The 21,524-nt window shown below is 38.8% G+C and overlaps 1 protein-coding gene across 19 annotated transcripts in view; it reads left to right on the top strand.

Moving 5' to 3' along the window:
- myd (stromal cell derived factor mayday) overlaps positions 1 to 19,120 on the top strand; it is a 229,025-nt gene extending 209,905 nt beyond the window's left edge. For all 19 annotated transcript variants that reach the window (XM_073987815.1, XM_073987706.1, XM_073987698.1 and 16 more), the window contains 2 exons: positions 11,577 to 12,261; positions 17,795 to 19,120. In XM_073987815.1, the coding sequence (XP_073843916.1) occupies positions 11,577 to 12,261; positions 17,795 to 17,869 (760 nt within the window). In that variant the 3' untranslated portion in view covers positions 17,870 to 19,120. The remainder of the gene's footprint in view (positions 1 to 11,576; positions 12,262 to 17,794) is intronic.
- The last annotated feature ends 2,404 nt before the right edge of the window (positions 19,121 to 21,524 follow it).

The following is a 21,524-nucleotide window of genomic DNA, read 5'->3' on the forward strand; positions in this document are numbered from 1 at the left end:
AACGGGTGAATCTATAAATCAAATAGTATCGGACCGGATACCAGAATCAAGTGAAGTAGCTCTGTGTGAAGTTCTAATACCGGACAGAGATATGTGGATCGATGGAACCCTTGCACAGATTCCCGCTGGAAGCTGCGGGTTTACGGACGGGGCTGTGTTAGGGGGGAGAACGGGACTGGGTCTTTATATCGTAGACACGGAAACGAGGATCTCCCTTCGTCTGCCGGATCATAACACGATCCTCTAGGCCGAAATCCGAGCGAACACAGAATGTCTGAACTTGTTTAAAACAAATACAAGGCCACTCACAGTTAACATCCTTACGGATAGTAAAGCAGCAATTAGAGCTATAACAAGTAAGGCAACAATATCGAAAACTGTCTTAGAGTGTAAAAATGCAATTAACGACTATTCCCATTATGGCTCGGTAAACATTATATGGGTACCAGGACACATAGGGATTACGGGAAACGAAGTAGCAAACTCCTTAGCAAAACAAGCCAGGGAGCTACCTACAGTAAGTCTAGACAATGCCAAACCTTTAAAGGCGGCGCGTATAGAACTAAAAGCTTGGGCAAAGAATGCTCATGTATCCCTATGGAATAACCAGGAAAGGGAAAAACTACAAAAATCCTATGGGGAAACCCAGACCAGGACAAAACAAGTGACCTCCTAGTGATGAGTAAAAAGGATATCAGTAGACTGATCGGTGTCCTCACAGGGCATCTAGGACTACAAGCGCATCTGCACAGGATAGGCTGTGCAGAGAATAGTGAATGCAGGGCATGTGGCGAGGACAACGAAACGTTGGAACACTATCTCTGCCACTGTCAGGCTTTCACAAACTTGAGAACTCAGCTAATGGGAAACGACATAATTACAGGACTCGACCATATCAAGGACATCGGGTTCAAAAACTTGAGGGACTACGTCAATGGGACGGAACTCCTAAACTAACAACTTCCAGGACACATAAAATTAGAGCGCACAACAGGCCTCTTCTGGCTTCAGTGTATGCCCTTTCTTTTTAAGGACATGTGGTGATCTTGAATCACCCCTCTTTGCAACCTAACCTAACCTAACCTATGTATTTTTGTCATATTTGTACATAGCATAATGAAATAAATACAAACGCGACAAAACATGTTCAAAATCACGTAAAAATTAAAGAATTTTCATATTTGAATTTTTGCAAATTTTGCTCCCCCAGCCCTTTAAAATTGACATCGAGATGTATTTTTGGCTACATCTGGAAGAATGGAACTTTATCTGTGCTTGGAAGTACTATTACAATGTGCAAACTTTAGACAGACTACTGGCTTCAATAGAAGCTTACAAGGAATTCATTACTTACGTATCTTCCATACCTGCTATCTCTACCAAGAGTTGGAAAAAAGATACCGACTAGGCATTATTTAAATCTCCTCCTCAAGTAACCTTAAGCCACGAATGTCCATTAAAACGTAGTTTAATTTAATCCTTGAAATATTGTGTATACCTCGGTGTGTGTGTTGCGTTTACTACCAACCAAGCATATAATCACCTTTCCGTTTCGTTCGTAATGCCAAATTAACGCTCCGCTTTTTTCATTTCTTGTTTAACCAAAAACACAAATCCTCCGAAAAAACACATCTTTTAAAATAAAAACTCTAACCACAAGCCCGACTAGCGGGTAGAGCCCACAGAGAAAGCAAAAACCGTCTCTAATACAAAACCGAAACAACAAAACAATACCGACACCAAACAACAGACCACAGTATCGTCGTATTCCAACACCACCTCCACCACCAGCAAGCCACTAGTTAAGCAAGGAAACGGAAATGATGATAGCATGGAACTCTACTCAGTTCAGCTTCAAAGCCACGATATTCTTGCTTTCATTCTTCATTCATTCGTTCGTTCAGTTCTATGCCAAAATATCTACGTCGTTGTAGCGTAATTTTATTTGGCTGCAATATTAGTTTTGAAGCAAAGGAAGGATATAATGTGTGTGTGGAATGAGTACGGCAGCATAAAAGAATGTGTGTGTGCCTCAACGACGACGTCCTCCACTGCCGCCAAAGAAATAAAGAGTCATGGTAGAAAATTAAAAATATTTTCGCTGCTGCATAAAATTAATACCATTTAAATGCCAGTACGACGAATAAACGAATAAAATGCTGGTGCAGGCAAGCTGCCGGGCTGCCTAGTTGAGGGGCAGGTCGTGGAGGAGTATAAGTTTAATGGTAATACAAGTCAAATTATGCTGCAATTATACACAAGCACACACCCCACACACACACAGCCACATCCACGCGGGCACACATTTAAAAACTACAACTCATGCAGTCACATCATTTACAGCAAGAACTAACATTAACTTCGGCACAGCAGTTAACCCTCTCATGGTTATTAAGCTCCAAAGGCTTAGGCCACAGAAAATAGGCGTACTCATATTTCCTCTGGAAAAGGTAAATGGATTGCAGTTTTGAAAAAATATACATATCGTCTGCTCCGTCGGAAAAGGTCGTAAGTCCCTTTTCATAAATTTTTCAGGAGGAAGAAAAAACATTCCAGCTCTTTCTGTATTAAAGATTTTATTATGATGGTAATAGCAGTATTCTTCGTTTATTTATTCCGCTTCAATACCTGTACTTTGTTTGATTAAATTTCGTCGTGTTTGGGAGATAATTGGATGTCTTTGGACTTACGAACTTTTCGTTGTGCAGTTTTGTATTTTTGTAGTTTGTTTCAATAGTCAATATTCGTGTAACATTGCAAAGTATTTGTCGTTGACCCCCTCCACTCGCCATTTTTTCATATCTTGACGAGATAAAGCGATCTAGCTATGTGTGTCCGTCCGTCCATTAACAATTGTAATAAAACTCCAGGGCATCAATTATGGACCGAAATTTTGTGAAGAGGTCGGTTTCCAGAAGAAACCCATTAGATTTTGGTGATGATCGTATGGGGTGAAATGGACCAAAACCAAAATTGTTAACCTGATTTTGTAGCTGTCCTGTAGGTTGCAATAATAGTCCAATCGGAGCGAAATTGAATGAATGATTTGAGTTTAAGACATAGAAGAAGATTGAAATTTTTTGGGTGAAAATTGGTATTTTTTTTTAATATTTTGACTAGTGGATGCCACTCACGTAAGTTATATTTAAACAAGTAAAAAAAGTATCAGTCGGCTTTGCCGACAGAGATATACCTTCAGCCTGTGTGAATTGAAACGTCCATCTATTGATAATATCGAATCTATGGATAACGGATTTTGTGGCCCCTTTTGGAATTTGCCGACAAAAAATATATTCGGGTTGAAGCTTAAAAGTGTTGCGGGGGATGTACTTGAAGGAATGGAAGACATAGTCCATTTTGGAAGTGGATCATTCCTTTTGGTAGATATTGTGCCCACCAGTCATTTTAGATGGTCTCAAAGCGTGGACTTGCCCGCGAAAAACATAATATCGAGCGTTTTTACAGCTTTCTAGCTATTTTTCAGGAACCATAGATTTGCCCCTGAAAAAAGTTGTACCGTCGTAATGGCAGCGAATAAAAGTTGTTACAACAAAGATCGAAGCGATTCGATAGCAGGCCTTAGTACCGAAGGAGTTGACATATATATCCGAATTTCGGACCTGATCTATGTCTCGTAGAAATATAATGATGTGCAAAGTATGGACCAAATCGGTTACTACCTTCGAGAGTTACCATTTTAGTAAAAAGTGTTGAACTTTTGTGGGGGAGGTACCTAAAGGAGTAGAACGATATGGATCATCTTCGAACTTAAATTAAGTTCGGACAAAATATTACTGGCGCACCAGCCAGCCAGACAGACGGATATTTCTAAATCGACTCCAAATTGTCTGAAACGGACGAACATACATGGGTTTTAAACTCATTATTTCGATGAGGAACATTTTGCCCGTATAAAAGTCAAAGAAAAGTAAAAAAAATTTAACATTAATGAAGCCAATGTTATAATTCGCGAAATATTGCAGTGTACCACGAAATATGACCATAGTTGGATCGAACGAAGTGTTTTTAATCAAAGCTCAAAAGTGTTGCTATAAAAATTAATTTTCGCGGAAGCTATGACCGCGTAAATGAATAAAAATAGGCAAAAACACGTTGAAGCAAACGAGTTTTTTACGTTGTTATTGGATTGCCGGTTAAACCGTTTAACAGCGTGTTTTTGTAAAAATGCTTGCCTGTCACACGAACCGTTCGTACTAAAACGTATACGTTCAAAATTTGGTTCTTGTAAACTTTTACGAACCATTCGTTTTTATCTAAAAACTTTCGTCTATTTCATAAAAGCTTTTATATTTCAGGATTTCCATGATACTTATTTTGTGAATTTTGCATAGCCATCTGCACGTAAAATGTGTTACTTGATGGCAACCCCGATAAACAGATGACAAACAAAAAATAAGAAAAAAATGTAATCAAATTTGTTCAAAAATAATTGTGATAATATGAAGAAACGGATGTACATATACGCGTGTGCTTCTATGGAAATAAATAAAATTGCATTCCCTTCCAGTTTTGGCGTGTTTTATATCCGCAGGAAAAAAAGAGAAATGGAAAAGCGGGAGTGTAAAAAATCGTATGAAGTCCGCAATTCTACCAAAGAGTGAAACATCAAACTGATGGCTCTGGTACATGCACATCCTCCTGTAGGGACCAGCAAGGTAATTTGGTAACTGTCCGTCCACAAGAAAGGAGATAAGACTGTATGCTCTAACCATAGGGGCATAAGTCAAGGATATTGTGCGAACGACTAAAGCGGCCAATGGTCAATGAAATAATTGAACCAAGCCAATGCGGCTTTAGACCTAGCAAGTCCACCATTGGCCAGATATTTATCCTGCTGCAAATCCTAGAGAAGACTCAAGAGATGCAGATCGACACCTACCACCTTTTTGTCGATCATAAAGCAGCCTTCGACAGCCCCCTACGTTCAAAGGTATTCCAAGCCATGTCTGAATTTGGTATCCCCGCAAAGCTCATACGGCTTTATAAAATGACTTTAACTGACACTCGATCCACAGTTAAAATAGGAAAGAATCACTCCGAACAGTTTTATACCAAAAGAGGTTTCAGACAAGGAGACAGCCTTTCGTGTGATCTCTTCAACATACTGCTGGAAAAAGGTCATACGAGAGGCAAACTTTAAAAGAATGGCAAATCTACACCAATAGCCACATGTTACTTGCGTGTGCTGACGATATAGATATCATCATAACTGATACCTTTGTGAAGATCGAAGGAGTATCTGCTAAAGTGGGTCTGGCGGTAAACGGCGAGAAGACCAAGTTGATAGTGTCGTCCCGCAATGCGTCCATAGAGCTCGGACCAACTGTTGAATTTGGCTCCTGTAATTTCCAGGTAGTGAAAGGCCTTCTCTACCTCGGCACCATCGTAAACACAACAAAAAACATCAGTTGTGAAATAAAATGAAGAATTATATTGGCTAACAGATGCTACTTTGGCTTAAGTAAGAAGTTTAAAAACAAAGCCACATCTAGTCAAACAAAAGTAACACTTTACAACACACTGATATTACCGGTGCTGATGTATGGCTCCGAAGCATGGGTACTTGCACAAGCGGACAATGCAGTGCATGGTGTGTATGAACCAATGAATGTAAACAAACAAAACGATTCCCGTACCAATCACACAACGCCGCAAACTTTTCAGCTTCTCTGAATCGTTTCATTCTCACAACCAAAACAAAACCACAAACTTTTCAATGTAAAAATATGAAAACCGTACAATTGCTCAAATGTACTTCGGCTATGCTTTGCCGAGTTGTTTCATTCAGCACCGAAACTAAAATATTTTTTGGCAAACGTTTGCCGTGCGTTATGGTCAATGACAAACTCAGGCACACACACATGTGATTTCATAACAACCCTATAAACCAACATCCACATACCACAGTGAATATTTTATCAACCACCAAACGTTTTTGATTTATTCACATGTGTTTAGTACTATTTAGTTTTTTATCTGCTCTTGTCGAGTTGAGTACTTTTCGCTAATCGTTTTGTTCGCACTCGCGAATGTAAACAAAACGAAACTAAACAGCGAACGCCGCCAGCGTGGGTTATGTTTCGTTTTGTATTGTATTGTCCCTATGGAAAATACGAAACGAAACGATTGGAATTGTTATTTAAAGTATTTTTACGTACGCTGGTATGAACCATGAGCTGTATCTGCTATACAACGACATCAGTATAGATAAACGTATCGAGATACAACGATTGCGTTGGCTAGACCATATCATAAGAATGAGCGATGATGAACTCGCTAAAAAGGCGTATAAATACGGGCCACATGGAGGTACACGCAGAACTGGCAGGCCAAGGCTTCGATGGAACGAACAAGTGGAAAAAGAGATAGAAAGACGCGGTATTTCAAAAGGCGAGGCAACAAACATAGAGAATTGGAGATATTTTCTTAGTTCGGCTTATGGAACAAATGTTCTGTAATGGGCCATCTAAGTAAATAAGTAGGTATAGGTCATATATACGATTGCAGCATCATTATCAAACCGTAAGGGATGGAACTTGGTATTTAGTCTTCCATTCCAGAAGAGAATTACCAGTATAGGTTTATATAGACCCATAGAGTTGTACCTCCCAATTGTCAGTATTTGGAAGGCTGTGGCCTCAATGTGGCACAGAAATGGTTGAAGTTTGGTATTAAGTTTTTGTTGGGGGTAAATCACACAGTATAGGTCCACGTTTTGGTATAGCCCCCATATAAGGGGACTTATATTTCTACCGAATTGGTTGTTAATTGGAATTTTGTGTTCCAAGAAGATTGTCGCAAAAAAACTATCCAATCCAATTTTCAAATTTGCTGTAATTTGGTATTGAGTGTTGTCAGAGGATACAACAGCTCAATTCAGAAAATTGTAAATATTGGTCCATGTTTTTGGAAAGAATCACGATGAGATCTTTTAAAGGGTTGAATTCTAAATCAAAGACGATCCCTAGCAATTTCAATTGGTCCCTTCAATTTCTGATCTAAGGGTTAAACTAAATCACATTCGAACTAGATACGAAATGTATAAAATGTTTTTAATATGTGTAAGTTTATCAATGTGTGTGTACGCGTGGTTAGGGTCGTGTGAAAGTGTATGCTCACAGATATATATTTAGTTGTATGTATGTAAGTATGTATTCGCATGCAAGTTAGTGCGAATGTATGCTAATTTTTTCTGATAAAAATTAGAATTTTAGCAAATGCCACTCCTTTTTGCTGGTGTTGGTGTGGTGTGCATACATTAAAATACATACAATATTTGTACAACTGTACATACATACACACAATTTGCACATAATTTTTGTACATAGACATCCGTTGGTTTGTGCCACTGTGTGTGTGCGTACAAATTATTATGGCTTTGGCGAATTTTCTCTTTCGCAAAATTTTTGCTTATTGGCAAAAAACTAAAATCCCATCGTATAAATCAAAACTTTGCTCACTTTTATCCTAAAGCCATCTACAGGTGCCGGATATTAGAAAGTTGATTTTGAAGTGAAAATATTTTTCCTAATTCAGATAATACGTTTCGCATTAAAAATCATCATCACCAGCTTTTGGCGCTTTGAGCGAGTTTTCATAGTGAAAATAGTTGTGCAATTTCCATTAGGTAAATATGTGAAAAAGAAGAAGAGAAATAAATTTTAAAATTTCGGGAAACAAAAACATAGTTTTTTTCGAAAACGGCACTTGGGTATATGGTTGTGATTTTTTTACAAATCATCCAACCTAGATTTTTTTAAAGCACCAACTTTTTTCCAAGGTTCACGCACATTAATAAGCTGCCAATACCTAACTGTGTATATCTGTGTCTCTACGTGTGCCTACACCTGTACTCCCACCAACATATCCTTTTCATCCTGAATAATTATAAACTTCATAGTAATTTATTGCCTAGTGGTTTTGCTAGAGGTTGTGGTGGCGTGTTGCTAGTAGCGGTGATGTTGCGGTTAATTATAGTCGAGTGCCACCCTCAACTTTACGCTTAACGCCGACTAACTTTTAGTCTTTTATCATATCAACCACATGGCAAAACTTTTCAAATTAAAGCTACTCCTTCTTTTTGTGGGTGGTTTTTCATTCTTGATATCATTTTCTAAGGAATTATTTAATGATGATTGGTGTTAATACGTTTTGATAGAGCTTGATATTAGGCAATGAGGAGGAGAAAATTGGTTTCAGGTAGAAGTTAATGAAGTTAAATAATGAAGGTAGAAAGGAGGGAACATCTATTTCATTAGTAGACACTTAGGGGGTTTCCCTAAGATAGAAGACCTTTAGGATGTCTTCGTTTAAAGAAGACCTTTGGCGGTCTTATTTACATAGAAGGTCTTTACGCAGAAGGCCTTCACGAGGTTGTCTTAACAAGAAGAGATAGAGACCCTTAGCAGGTATTCTTACAAACAACACCTTTGGGAGGTCTTTTTAACTTAGAAGCCCTTCAAAATCACTTCTTAACATAGAATAGCTTTAGGAAGTATTTTAAACATAGAAGAGCTTTAGGAAGTATTCTTTACATAGGAGGTCCTTTAGAAGTTCTTCTAAATATAGAACACCTTTGAATGTCTTCTTTTCGGCCGAAAACCATATTTTCAGAGAAGACCTTAAGCAAGTTTCTTTACATAACAAACCTTTTAAAAGTCTTTTCTCGAAAAAGAACTTTAAAAGGTCTTCTTTACATAGCAGATCTTTATAATGTTTTCGTTTCAGGAAAGAGCTTTAGGAAGTCTTGTTTTCGGAGAAGACCTTTTCCAGAGAAGACCATTGGGAAATTATTAGAAAGTATTTTTTTCCAGAGAAGACCTTACAGAGGTCTTATTTCCTCATAAGACCTTTAGGAGGTCTCATTTTCATAGCAGACCTTTAGAAGGTCTTCTTTTCAGGGAAGACCTTTATGAAGTGCTCATTCTGTAGAAGACATTTTATAGGTCTTCTTTCCACAGAAGATCCTTAGATGGGTTTCTTCCCAGATAAGTCCTCTTGTAGACCTTTAAAAAGTATTCTCTCCCCAGAAGACTATTAGGATATATTCTTTAGGGAAGACCTTTAGGAAGTTTTCTTTCCAGAGAAGGCCTTAAGCAGGTTTCTTTACATAGCAGACCTTTAAGAGATCTTCTATCGGAAAAGACCTTTAAGAGGTATTCTTTCCCGCGAAGGCTTTTAGGAGGACTTCGTTACATAGCAGGCATTTTTTTCCAAAGAAGAGCTTTACGAGCTCTCATTTCCAGAAAAAACCTTTAAGAGATATTCTTTCTACAGAAGACCTTTGCGAGGTCTTTTTTTAGAAAATACCTTTTGATGATCCTTAAAAAAATCCTCTTTTCAGAGAAGACCTTTAAGAGGTCTTCTTTCTAAATCTTTAGGAGGTTTCCTTTCCATAGAAGGCCTATGGGAGTCTTCCTACAGGAGAAGAACTTTAGGAGGTCTTCTTCCAGAGCAGGCCTTTAGAAGTTCTTCTTAACATAGAAAATCTTCTTTACATAGAATTCCTAATCTCGAAAAAATACCATTAAGAGGTCTTCTTTTCCGAGAAGACCTTTAGGATGACATCTTACATAGCAAGTCTCTTGAAGGTCTTCCTTTCAAGGGAAACCTTCAGTAGGTCTTCTTCCCGAGAAGTCGTTTAGGAGTTCTTCTTTCCAGAGAATACATTTAGGAGTTCCTCTTACTAGAGAAGAAATTTAGGAGTTCTTCTTTCCCAAGAAGGCCTTTGCGAAGTCTTTTTTTAGAAAAGACCTTTTGGAGAACTTTGAAAAGTCGTTTTTCCAGAGAAGACACTTAGGATATCTTCTTTCCAGAGAACAACTTTAGGAGGTCTTCTTTACATAGCAGACGTTTAGGTGGTCTTTTTTCCAGAAATCTTTAGGAGGGTTCTTTCAATAAACGACCTTTAGGAGGTCTTTCTTTCAGAGAAGACCTTTAAGAGGTCTTCTTTACATAGCAGACCTTAGGATGTATTCTTTCCATGGAAGGCCTTTGAGAGGTCTTCTTTCTATAGAAGGCCTTTAAGAGGTCTTCCTTCGTTTAAAAGATCTTCTTTCCAGAGAAGATCTTTAGGATGTCTTCCTTCCAAAGAAACCCTTTAGGAGATCTTATTTCCATAGACGACCTTTAAAAGGTATTATTCCAGAGAAGTCCTTTAGGATGTCTTCTTTCCATAGACGACCTTTAGGATGTCTTCCTTCTAGAGAAAACGTTTAGGGGGTCTTATTTCCATAGACGACTTTTAGAAGGGTTTCTTTGCATAGCTGAACTTTAGGACTTCTTCTTTCCCGAGAAGGCATTTAGGAGGTCGTCTCTCCCGAGAAGACCTTTAGGATGTCTTCCTTACAGAGAAGAATTTTAGGAGGTTTTCTTGACATTTTTGAAATGCCCAAAAATTTAGGGTCATTCTTTCAGACACCTCACGAGGTGTTCTTTACATAGCAGATCATTAGAAAGTCTTCTTTCCAGAGAAAGCCTTTAGAACGTCTTCTTTCCAGAGAACACCTTTAGAGGGTCTTCTTTAAAGAGAAGACCTTTAAGAGGTCTTCCTTCCAAAAATGGCCCTTCGGAGGTCTTTTTCCAGAGACGACCTTTAGGAGTTCTTCTTAACATAGAAGACCTTTAAGTAATCTTCTTTACATAGAAGATCTCTAGGAGGTCTTCTCAACACATAAAATCTTTAGGAAGTTTTCTTTACGTAGCAGACCTTTAAAAGGTCTTCTTTTAGAGGGTCTTCTTTCCAGAGAAGATCTTCTGGAGATCTTTAGAAAGTCTTATTTCTAGAGAAGAGATTTAGGAGGCTTTCTTTCCAAAGAAAGCATTGTCTCCAGAGAAGACATTTAAGAAGTCTTCTTTCAACAGAAAACCTTTTGGGATATCTACAGTGTTTCTTTTCAGAGCATACCTTTAGGTGGTCTTCTTTTCAAAGAAAACTTTTGGGAGTCTTCCTTACATAAAATACCTTTTATGGGGTTCTTAACGTAGAGAACGGTCATAGAGATTGCTTTTACCTATGAGGTGATTTCCTTCATAGTACTTAGCTTTTTCGCCATAGTTTTCTGGTCCGAGACGGCTGTATAGGGGTCGATGGGTTGACAGTCAGAGAAACATTGTCTTCTTTAGTGAATGCTGTGAGCCATCAGGGGAACGAACCCCTTTCAATGACTTGTGCTACTTTGATTGATTTGTCTACTCAGATGACAATTGTTTTCAGGCAACCTCAATAGTACTCTTGCCCTAGGGCAAGGCTCCGCCAAATGTTCACCAGTACGGATCTCGCTAAGTTTTGGTATTGTTCTTTGGCCTTTTTCTTACTTTTCGGGTTCGGCTTCAGAGAAGAAACATACTGCACCACATTGCTCTGTACATCAGTATTTGTTTTCTCTACTCATCATCACCGTCTCCTGAGAGACATTTCCTTGGGCTGGTCCAGATTCTGACAGAAATTTGAAATTTCGTACACTATCATTTTGAAACTAAAACTTAATGAAATTGCGTTTGGTCCCTCCTCTTTCCTTTTTGCTAATAAAAAATCTCAATTTCTCTACTTTCAGAGCCGATCGCAACCACGACAACTATCTAACCATTAAGGAACTGGGACAATATATCAATAAAAACATTGTGGACCACATAGATGAAGCGATTCAATTGAATCCTCGTGAATTTCGTCGCGTCGACATTTCCCCAGCTGATGGCCTTGTGACTTGGGAAGAGTATCATCGCTACTTCCTCAAAGAACATGGCATGACGGAGGCTGATATTGATGAGCACAACGAAATTAAACACACAGCCCTGAATCGTAAGGCCCGTGAAGATATGATGCGTGACAAGGCCCGCTGGTCAGAGGCAGCACGAACAGATCTTTTTACCCTTACCATTGATGAGTATCTGTCATTTCGTCATCCCGAATCTAGTATAAGCAACCTCTTGGAATTGGTAGATGATTTACTGCGTCAATTCGATCAGGACGGGGATGATCAACTGAGTATAGAAGAATTTTCCGAAGTTAATGTTGCCGATGATGATGATTTAATACGCAAGTCATTAATATCGAAGACGGTGGTGGAGCGTCGGGAGGAGTTTAAGCGTATTATTGATAAGAATCAAGATGGTAAAGCGGATCGTGGAGAATTGTTGAATTATGTAAATCCCAAGACACCGCGATATGCACTGCAAGAAGCGGCCACGCTGTTCAGTTTATGTGATGAAGATCGCAATGGCAAGCTGACACTGAAGGAGGTAAGTTGTGCTTTCGGGAAATGTAAAGTGGGAAAAAGGGTGTGTTGTGAAACTTATTATTGGTTTAATTTATGGTCTAAGAAAATGCAATAAAAAGAATCAGTCGGCTTTAACGACAGCTATAGAAACAAAACTACATAATCCTTCTTATATTGCAAGGATACTATTAAGGTAGAAACACAATGAAATACGCTGCTTTTTCACGCTCAGTTTCATGTAAAAGACTAAAGGCCAAGTAATACCTAATTCAAATGAATTAGACAGCATTTGAATTAGGTAGTACTTAGCCTTTAATCTTTTACATGAAACTGAGCGTGAAAAAAGCGGCGTGTCTCATTCTGTTCACACCTTTAGGGCTGGGTTTTTGGAGTATTCGAACGATTATCGAGATAAATAAAATTGCAGCGTTCTAACAAATACCACAAACTTTCATGAGGTGTCTAAAGAAATGACCCTAAATATTGGGACATTTTAAAAATGTCAAGACGAGAAGTGATCTTAAAACGATATAGTGTTTCTTGGACCTTTGCAGAGGAATAGATCTACTTAGACCATCAAAATCACAAGGACTACCTTGAATGAAAATTTCAAAAAAATCATTCAGCGTTACAAACACGGCTGGAGGGAAGTCTTCTCTGTATCCTCGAACTGTTTGACATGGTTGACGGTATCGGCAGTCTTCGGTAGGTCAAAAGCCACAATATCTGTTCGGATTCGATCTTCGGATCTGTCATTATCATGCCGTTCGTTCCTTCTTTCCCGCATTCGAGAGTGATTTAACCCTTGCCCACAATTTACTTAATCCTGTACCAATTTTGCACTACTTTAGGTGGTCCAGCCACTTTTTCCGCTTATCCTCGCCTACTATCCTGTTGAATTCAATAGTAAGTTCTCTAACTCTTAGGTCTTCAGGGTCCGTACGACGAGGCTCATCACGCTAGCGAGCGGCTGCAACAGTAACGATTTCCGGAAAAAAAAATTCTCCGAATCTTTACCACTCAGCTTGTCCATGCTTGAGTAAAGTACGGCGGTCAGAGGTTATGAAGTCGGGTGGTCTGATTACTGTTTATGATGATCGGAAAATGGTCTGAGCCAAGGAAATGACGAGTGGTCAGGACACGTTATTTATCAGACCAAAGCGAACTAATGTCGGGCATATAACGAAAGGCACAGTTATTCATCGGCTGTATGTACATATCAAGCAACTCTACCTCGGCAGTTCCACACTTTACTGCTGTCCCCATACACTCCGTGTACCTGTCAATGGAGTCAAGCTCCAGCGAGATAGGTCTGTACAGATCTGTACTGTAGGTGATGGTCAGCTTTGTTTTCTGGATCTTACTCCGACTTATACGATTTCGCTGACTTTGTTAAGAAGACCATTGCAGTAAATTACAGGAATGATGCTTTTTCGTAGCGCTGAACAGATATGTATGTTGTAAGATTCTGCGACAACGACGGTGAATCCGATGACTAAGTTGGAGACATGCTGGGAGATGATCTAGCTCAGCAAGCAGGAATACAACACCCCATATGTTGGATGCGGATCTTCTCTATCCCGGCACGGAACCGACAATCCAGGATATATTGTCGCTTCCAGAACCGGCAATCCAGGATATATTGACGCTCCCATGGTGAAAAAAATTCGAACACAAACACATAATTGTTGAGGTGACGGCTTATGGCCGAAAATTCCTCCGTAGGATTGCTCATCAGTTGTTGTTGTTTTTGTAGCAGATTTCATGGATTCAGCTCTGCTTACAAATCCAAATTCAGAACTGGATTTGTCCATAATGAAGCCGGAGTAAAGTGGTTTGGTTTGTCTAGGCTGTTGAACAGATGCACCTTAACACGCAAACCGTTACCGCATGCTGGGCAGATGTTTTGCGCTATATCATTAATCATGGCACAGTTGGAAGTGAGGCGGATGAATCTTCCCGATTTTAGTTGCGCCAAAACAAATCACGTTTGGCGAGGCAGCTGTTGTTTTTTTTTTTTCATACGACAGGCTCCCCAAATGCTGTCAAATAGGAACATTGGGACCTTGTTCCTACTTCTCATATTATTGTATATAACTGTGGTATGCGCTGATGGCTTACACATAAGCTATAGAATGTGACCCCTGGGATTTAGAGTAATTGGTCCGATCCATCTACCTGTACATGCAGTGGGAGTTTCATCTCCGCAGTCCATTTGGTGCACAGCGTGTCTTAGTAAGTGACTTGTAGCAGATATTTTCATATTCTTTGCATGAAAAAACTCAACAAAGTCAAATGTTATAAACTGTCGTCGGGAGGGCTTGCAGACAGCTAGAGGCTAAACAGATCCAGAGATATCCCACCTCCATCGGAAACTTCTTGCTTCACCCTATGGGGTTTGAACTTGTTGTTTATGAATTTCACATATGACTGGCGACCACATGTAGTTCTTTCTACATCCTTAAACAGTTTAGCATAACTGACCGTATCAAATGTTTTAGTGAAGTAATATGCTATTCTATCCGGTACGGTTTTGTGACACGGCTTATTTTGGTTCAGACCTCGACTAATGTGTGTGGAAACGGCGTGTAGTGCGCCTCACAAATCTTCGGTACTGAGGAAAAAAGTTATATCTACCTGTATGATTCATTTTTGCTGGCATCCTTGCCAGGCTTTAGTAGAGGGACTACCCTACCCCTTTTCCAGGCATTGGGAACTAGGACGGCTAACAACAAGTTGAGAACCTTTCTCAGATACTCGACTTCTGTTTTGGTGACCTAGTTAAGTGTCGCCATTAAAATTTCGTCCGGTCCCAGGACTTTGGATAATTTTGACCTCGAATAGCATCTACAACACGAGCCATCGTAAACTGTAGTGGTTCCTCCTCTGCTGGAAGTGATCGCTAACGACATAAAACACTTCTCTTCGTCCAGTCGCTATTGGGGATCTCAATAAATTGTCGGCTAAAATAACCACTTCGAATCTTTAACAACCATGCAGTTAAACATGTCAAATATCCGATCACACTTTTTCCCCGAGTTCGATAACTAACACCTTAGAGATAACCGTTGTCCACAATGTACTACTAACGGTGCAGATTTTGCAGCATTTCAGATACTCCATCGACATTTTACGTTTGTGCTCACCTTTAAATTCAGCTTTCTCTGAGGTCGCCAGGGGTTCGCTCATTCGCCTCTACTGGGAAATTGGGTGATATTTCAGGTACTCGAACAACAGAAATAAGGCGAGCGGCTGCAACAATGATGATGTCTATGAAATTCCTCTCTACTATCCGAACATCAGAAAAATTGGACAGTTCTCTAAAGCGTTGGTTGGTTCGGCGTTCAGAAATTTTAAATGGAAATAAGGATAGGGAGATGGTCTGGCCAGAGGGAAACAATAGAGATGTCAGGCGACCTATGACAACATCCTTTAATCCTGGTATACGCTTACGGCTAGTACCATCGCCTCTGCTGAGAAATTAAGTCTTGTGCCAGGTATTACACGAGCAGGAATATGACGGGCGGCTGCAGCAGTGAATTTGTCTCTTAAATTCTACTCTGCTACGGAAATTACGGACTGGCAAGTCACGTACTTCTTCCCCATTGATGGTGCGAAATGTGGAGATATCTATCTGCTTAGTCAGCGCTGTGCCTCTCTAGTAATTTCCAAGGATTGAATGCGATTGCTCATAATGCGCATCCCAGCCGGTTATTGCCTTCCAAAAAATCCTGATGCCAGGCAAATAACGTGGAACTCAGCTGTGTCATATTCATGTTAGAAAGTTATATCTCGGCGGTTCTACACTTAACCACTATACACTCCAAGTATGGGTCACTAGAGTCAAGCGTAATAGTAATGTAGTGGACAGACTGGTGTAATGATATTGCAATTTCGCCACCTCCACTACTCGTACCATACAAGCGCAGTGCGTTGTATGTATCAGAAATCCACAATATCATTGATCTTCACACAAAGATCATCGCAGTTAAGCTGCAGGACTGTCACATTTTCAGGAACTGAAAAAGCAATGCCCGGTGTTAGTGACTGCGGCTGTTACTGCTGTTTTGGGTCGATTGCGGGAAAGTTTCATAACCTGCAACATAATTCCTACATACATAATTCCTTTCCCGCTTACACTCTCAGAAAGGTCAGGTATGAATAATTCCAGAAATGTAAAAATTCACGGCCTCAGCTTAATCTCACCGACAGTGACCTTTGGTGAATGAGCCGGTGACAAAAGGAGCAAAACCATGGTCCGAGTTTCTCTCTATCCCGGCACGAACCGGAAGAATCCTGAGTAGGCATAATTAAAAATAAAGATAACCAAATCGGGTACATAGAACCGACCGTCACAGTATTATTCAATTTGGTTCCGCCAGGGTTTTTTTTTTAATTTTTAGGTCATTATCTCAAGAATTTGTACCTTTGCAATAGAGGCATGTGCAAACGTTTTTTAAAACGATCCGAGACATGTCCTTATACTGCACTTTTGCGAACATTTTTGAAACTGGGAAAGTGGGAAGTGTCCAAAGGTGAGGACAAAACCTGCTCTATGTCTGCAGAAATATTACGTTGTGCAAAGTTTTTGACCAAATTGGTTAATCCGTTTTACGTGTGCACCATTTTAGCGAAAAATTCCAAATTTTGTGAAGAGGTGCCCAAAGGAATGGACCGGTGTGGTCCGTCTTTGAACTGGATTTAAGTTTGGACAAAACATTACCAGGTGCAAAGTTTGGATCATATCGTTCGCGTGCGCACAAGCCAGGAGGACTGACTACAGACAGGGCTAAATTGTAGCCAAATTATTTCAAACGGATTTCGTCCATACATACTTGGGTGACACCTTGCGCACTGAATGCCCTCGTTCGATTCTCAGGCCGCCATTTTTAACGGTGGCAAAAATACCCCTCAGCGCAATGTTGGATATTTTCCTAACTATTTCAGACATGTAAAACTTATCTACAATTGGTGTCTTAAGACACGTGTTTCTGTATCGGCTATAAAAAGAAAATCCCATATCAATGAGCTGATATGAATCAGGGTGCACTTCATTGGTATGAGAGAAGTATCATTTGCTCTACTGGGATGTTGGTCGGAACTATTATTATATACTTGTAGTCCAAATACATTATTTTCAATGAGACACATTTTTTATCGTTAGTTGAAAAATGTCTAAGAAATTGAGTTTGATAAAATTTCTTATTGTTGTTTTTCGAGTACCCAATGCACCCTTAATTTCCTCAATTTTTTTAGAAGTTTTTTTTTAAAAGTAAACAGCTTTAGGGCCATACGGCAAATTTCTCATTTTGTTTAATTTGCTAGATGGCTTTATTGACCTGTTTATCGATACAGAGTCGGCGAAAAAGGGAACTGATGAAGTTGTTTGGTGACAACTGACAACCCTTCGCCCGCAACTAATCAATTTCATATCCACTTTAAAATATGTTGTTGTTATTCAAACAATTGAATTACAGCAAAATATGGACTCAAGCTGAAATAAACACAAAGAAGTTTTTAAAAAAAATTTTAACTTTATTTTTTTCTTTTTACAGATCCTCTCAAATGCAGAAATATTTCTAACATCCAAAATGATCGATACCGCTCAGAGTTTCCATACCGAATTTTGAATTGTACACTCATTTATTCTCTAAACAACACTACATATTTATAAAACTACAAACCTACTATCTCTCTGTGACCCGAACATATCCATTGTGAAGTAGTTTGTAGTATTTTTTATAAAAAAAAAAAACAAACAATGAAACAATGAAACAATTTAAATCTATAGGCAAAGTGTAAAAAAAAAACTTTATAACCATCCCTGCCATCTCCTCGTGACTTGTAAAATAGTTTGGAGTTAATTTTAAGAAGGTAAAGGTGGTACACAGCCTCATGTATGAAGTCTTTGTATCTCCATTGAAAGTTAATTAATTATGACAATACTTTATTTTAATTAAAGGAAAAATTTTTCCATAGAAAGAAAGTTTTTTAAATGATATTGGGCCAAGCAAAATAACAAATTGATGCCTCTACTACATCTGCAATAATAGAATCCCGATAATTGGTAACACAAGGTATCGTTACTGTTTATGGATTATTGGTGGTTTTGATTTATAGAAATCGCTTGAAGGAACCCACAGTTCATAACAAACTACAGTCAAACTTCTCTATAACGAACACCGCTACAACGAGTTTTGTTATAAAAACAAACATATGAATTACCACATAAAAAATTCAATTCATCTATTAGTTCCCAGCACCTACGTCATAGATAAGTTCGACGGTATTTCGGTTCCGATTTAACGTTGTACCAATTATCGTGATTCTATTGCAATTTATACCCCCAATAGATGCCATGGCATCTCAAGGTATGTCGCTCTCCTTTGTCTTATTTTTCTACATTCTACATTTAATTTTAATTGTTGTTTATCTCTTTCTTTCATATCTAAAACATTGTAAATATTCTTATAGAAAAAGTTAATATAATATTTTTTGTTAAGTTTGTGAGTTATATAAAATTTTGAAATATTTTTTTTTTATATTTTCTTTATACCGTCCTTTTGATCTTTACTTAAACAATTTACAATAACATTAAACAAATATAGTAGTGATAAAAAGAATAATAATAAATATAATGAAAATGAAAAAAATTGTGAAATTGTTATAGTGATATTATTTTTAAGTTTTTCGAAAAAAAAAAAAATAATAATTCGACACACAAAATGGAACAATAGAAATAAAAACATAATACTCTTTTTTTAATAAAAAAATAAAATAAAGTAAAATAAATAAGCGCAAAACTTGTAGTTAAGTGTATTTGTATAAAACGATATAAAGGAATAATAAATAAATACATTTCATACATATATGCAAAGAAATAAGCACGATTTTTAATATAACATATTTATATAACTGGTAATATTTTGCATATTCCAATATGCGTTGACGGTGAATACAGAGGTCGTATGAACCACGAGCTATACCAGCCGACCGACATCGATATAGTAAAACGTAAACTACAACGATTGCGTTGGCTTGGCCATGTCAGCAGGATGGATAAAGATGCCCCCGCCAAAAAGGCATTTGAATACGAGCCACTCGACGGTATACGGCCCAAGGGAAGGCCAAAACTCCGATGGAGAAGATATCACAGAACATGGCATCCAAAATTGGAGAAGTAAAGTAAAAGATCGGTGCGTTTGGAAATCTATTCTTAGTTCGGCTTATGGAACAAGACGTTCTGTTTAATACAAAAGCCATCTAAGTAAGTAAGTAAGTAAGTAATATTTTGCATAAATAAATGTTACCAGTACACAGTGGTGGCACTTACAAGAGAACGTGTGACAAAAATAGTACTAGATGAAATATCAAACTGAAATTGTTATCAATGAGTTCTAGTGACCTGAAAATACTCTAACAAAAATATTACACTCCTAGGTTTAAGAGTTCGAGTGGTTCCGCTATAACGAATCATCCTGAATTGTGGTATTTTACTGCTACCAATACCTTGTTTAACCGAATTTGTTGTAATCCGGTACCAAGAGTTCTTTTTATACCCTCAGCATTTATGCTAACGACGGTATATACACTTTCATATGGGCAAAATGTGCCTCATCGAAATAATGGTTTTAGACCCCAAGAATGTTTGGACGAAATGTATTTCAGACAATTTGGAGTTGATTTAGCCATGTCCGTCCGTCTGTCTGTCTGGCTGGAGTGCACGATAACTCTTGAATGGATCAACCGATTCGGTCCAAATTTTGGCTTTCGTAATATTTTGTCCAAACTTAGTTTAAGTTCGAAGATGGGTTATATCGGTCCACTCCTTCCGGTACCTCCCCCACAAAAGTTCAGAAATGTTGGGAAAATTTGTGCGCACGATAACTCTTGAAGGGAGTAACTGATTTGGTCCATACTTTGCACATCGTGAAATTTCTACCAGACTTCCAATATGGACTCAATCCAGTTTATGATCTGCTCTCGAATGGCTTTGATTTTTGTAGTAACAAGTTGCATTCACTGCCCCCCATATGACGGTACAAGTTTGATCAGGGGCAAGTCCATACTTCCTGAGAAAATAACCTGAAAGGTGCAAAAAAAACCCCTATGACACCGTGTTATAAGTTCACTTTAAGATCTGCTCTCGAATCACTTTGATTTCTTTTGAAGCAACTTGCAATCGCTGCCTCCATTACAACGGTAAACGTTTTTTCAGGGGCAAGTCCATACTTCTTCAGAAAACAGACCGAAAGGTATAAAAACCCCCATGGCACCATATGTAGTGGCTGGAGAGCACGTAAACTCTCGAACTGATCAACCGATTTGGTCCAAAATTCGGCCTTCGTCATATTTTGTCCAAACTTAGTTTCAGTTCGAAGATGGGCAACACCGGTCCAGAACATCTGGTACTTCCCCCCAATATTTGTCCAAATTTAGTTTAACTTCTAAAATGGCACATATCGGTCCTCACCTTAGGATACCTCCCCCAAAAAAGGTTCAACGAATGTGTCTGAGTGCAGTTTAGCGCCTGTTCGAAGATCCTGTGCAAATGTATACCGATGTTGTTGTCGTGGACAAGTCCATGCTTCCTGGCATTCTGGTCCAAAACTTGTACGATGACTCACTGAAATGACTGGTGGGCACGAAATCAATCGAAAAAATATGACTCTCAAAATAAGATCCACTTCCATAATGGACTATATCGGTCCATTCCTTCAAGTACCTCCTCAGCAACACTTTTGAACATTAATCCTAATCCACATTTTTGCCAGCAAGTTCAAATGTCCAAAAAGCGTCACAAAATTCTGAAAATACATTCGATCTGTCCGTAGATGAAAATTTCAATTCATATAGGCTGAGGTTATATCTCAGTCGTCTTTGCCGACTGACACTTTTTAGTTTTTTACTTGTACCTGAACCTGGCAAATCCTGGAGAAGACCCAAGAGATGCAGATCGACACCTACCACCTTTTTGTCGATTATAAAGCAGCCTTCGACAGCCCGCTGCGTTCAAAGGTATTCCAAGCCATGTCTGAATTTGGTATCCCCGCAAAGCTCATCCGGCTTTGTAAAATGACTTTAACTGACACGAGGTCCTCAGTTAAAAAAGGGAAGGAACCTCTCCGAAGAGTTTGGTACCAAAAGAGGTTTCAGACAAGGAGACAGCCTTTCGTGTGACCTCTTCAACATCCTGCTAGAAAAGGTTATACGAGAGGCAAACGTCAAAAGAAGTGGCACAATCTACACCAATAGTCACATGTTACTTGCTTATGCTGATGATAT

The sequence above is a fragment of the Musca autumnalis genome, unplaced genomic scaffold (genome assembly GCF_047663935.1).
Source record: "Musca autumnalis isolate F117 unplaced genomic scaffold, ASM4766393v1 scaffold_1, whole genome shotgun sequence".
NCBI lineage: Eukaryota > Metazoa > Arthropoda > Insecta > Diptera > Muscidae > Musca > Musca autumnalis.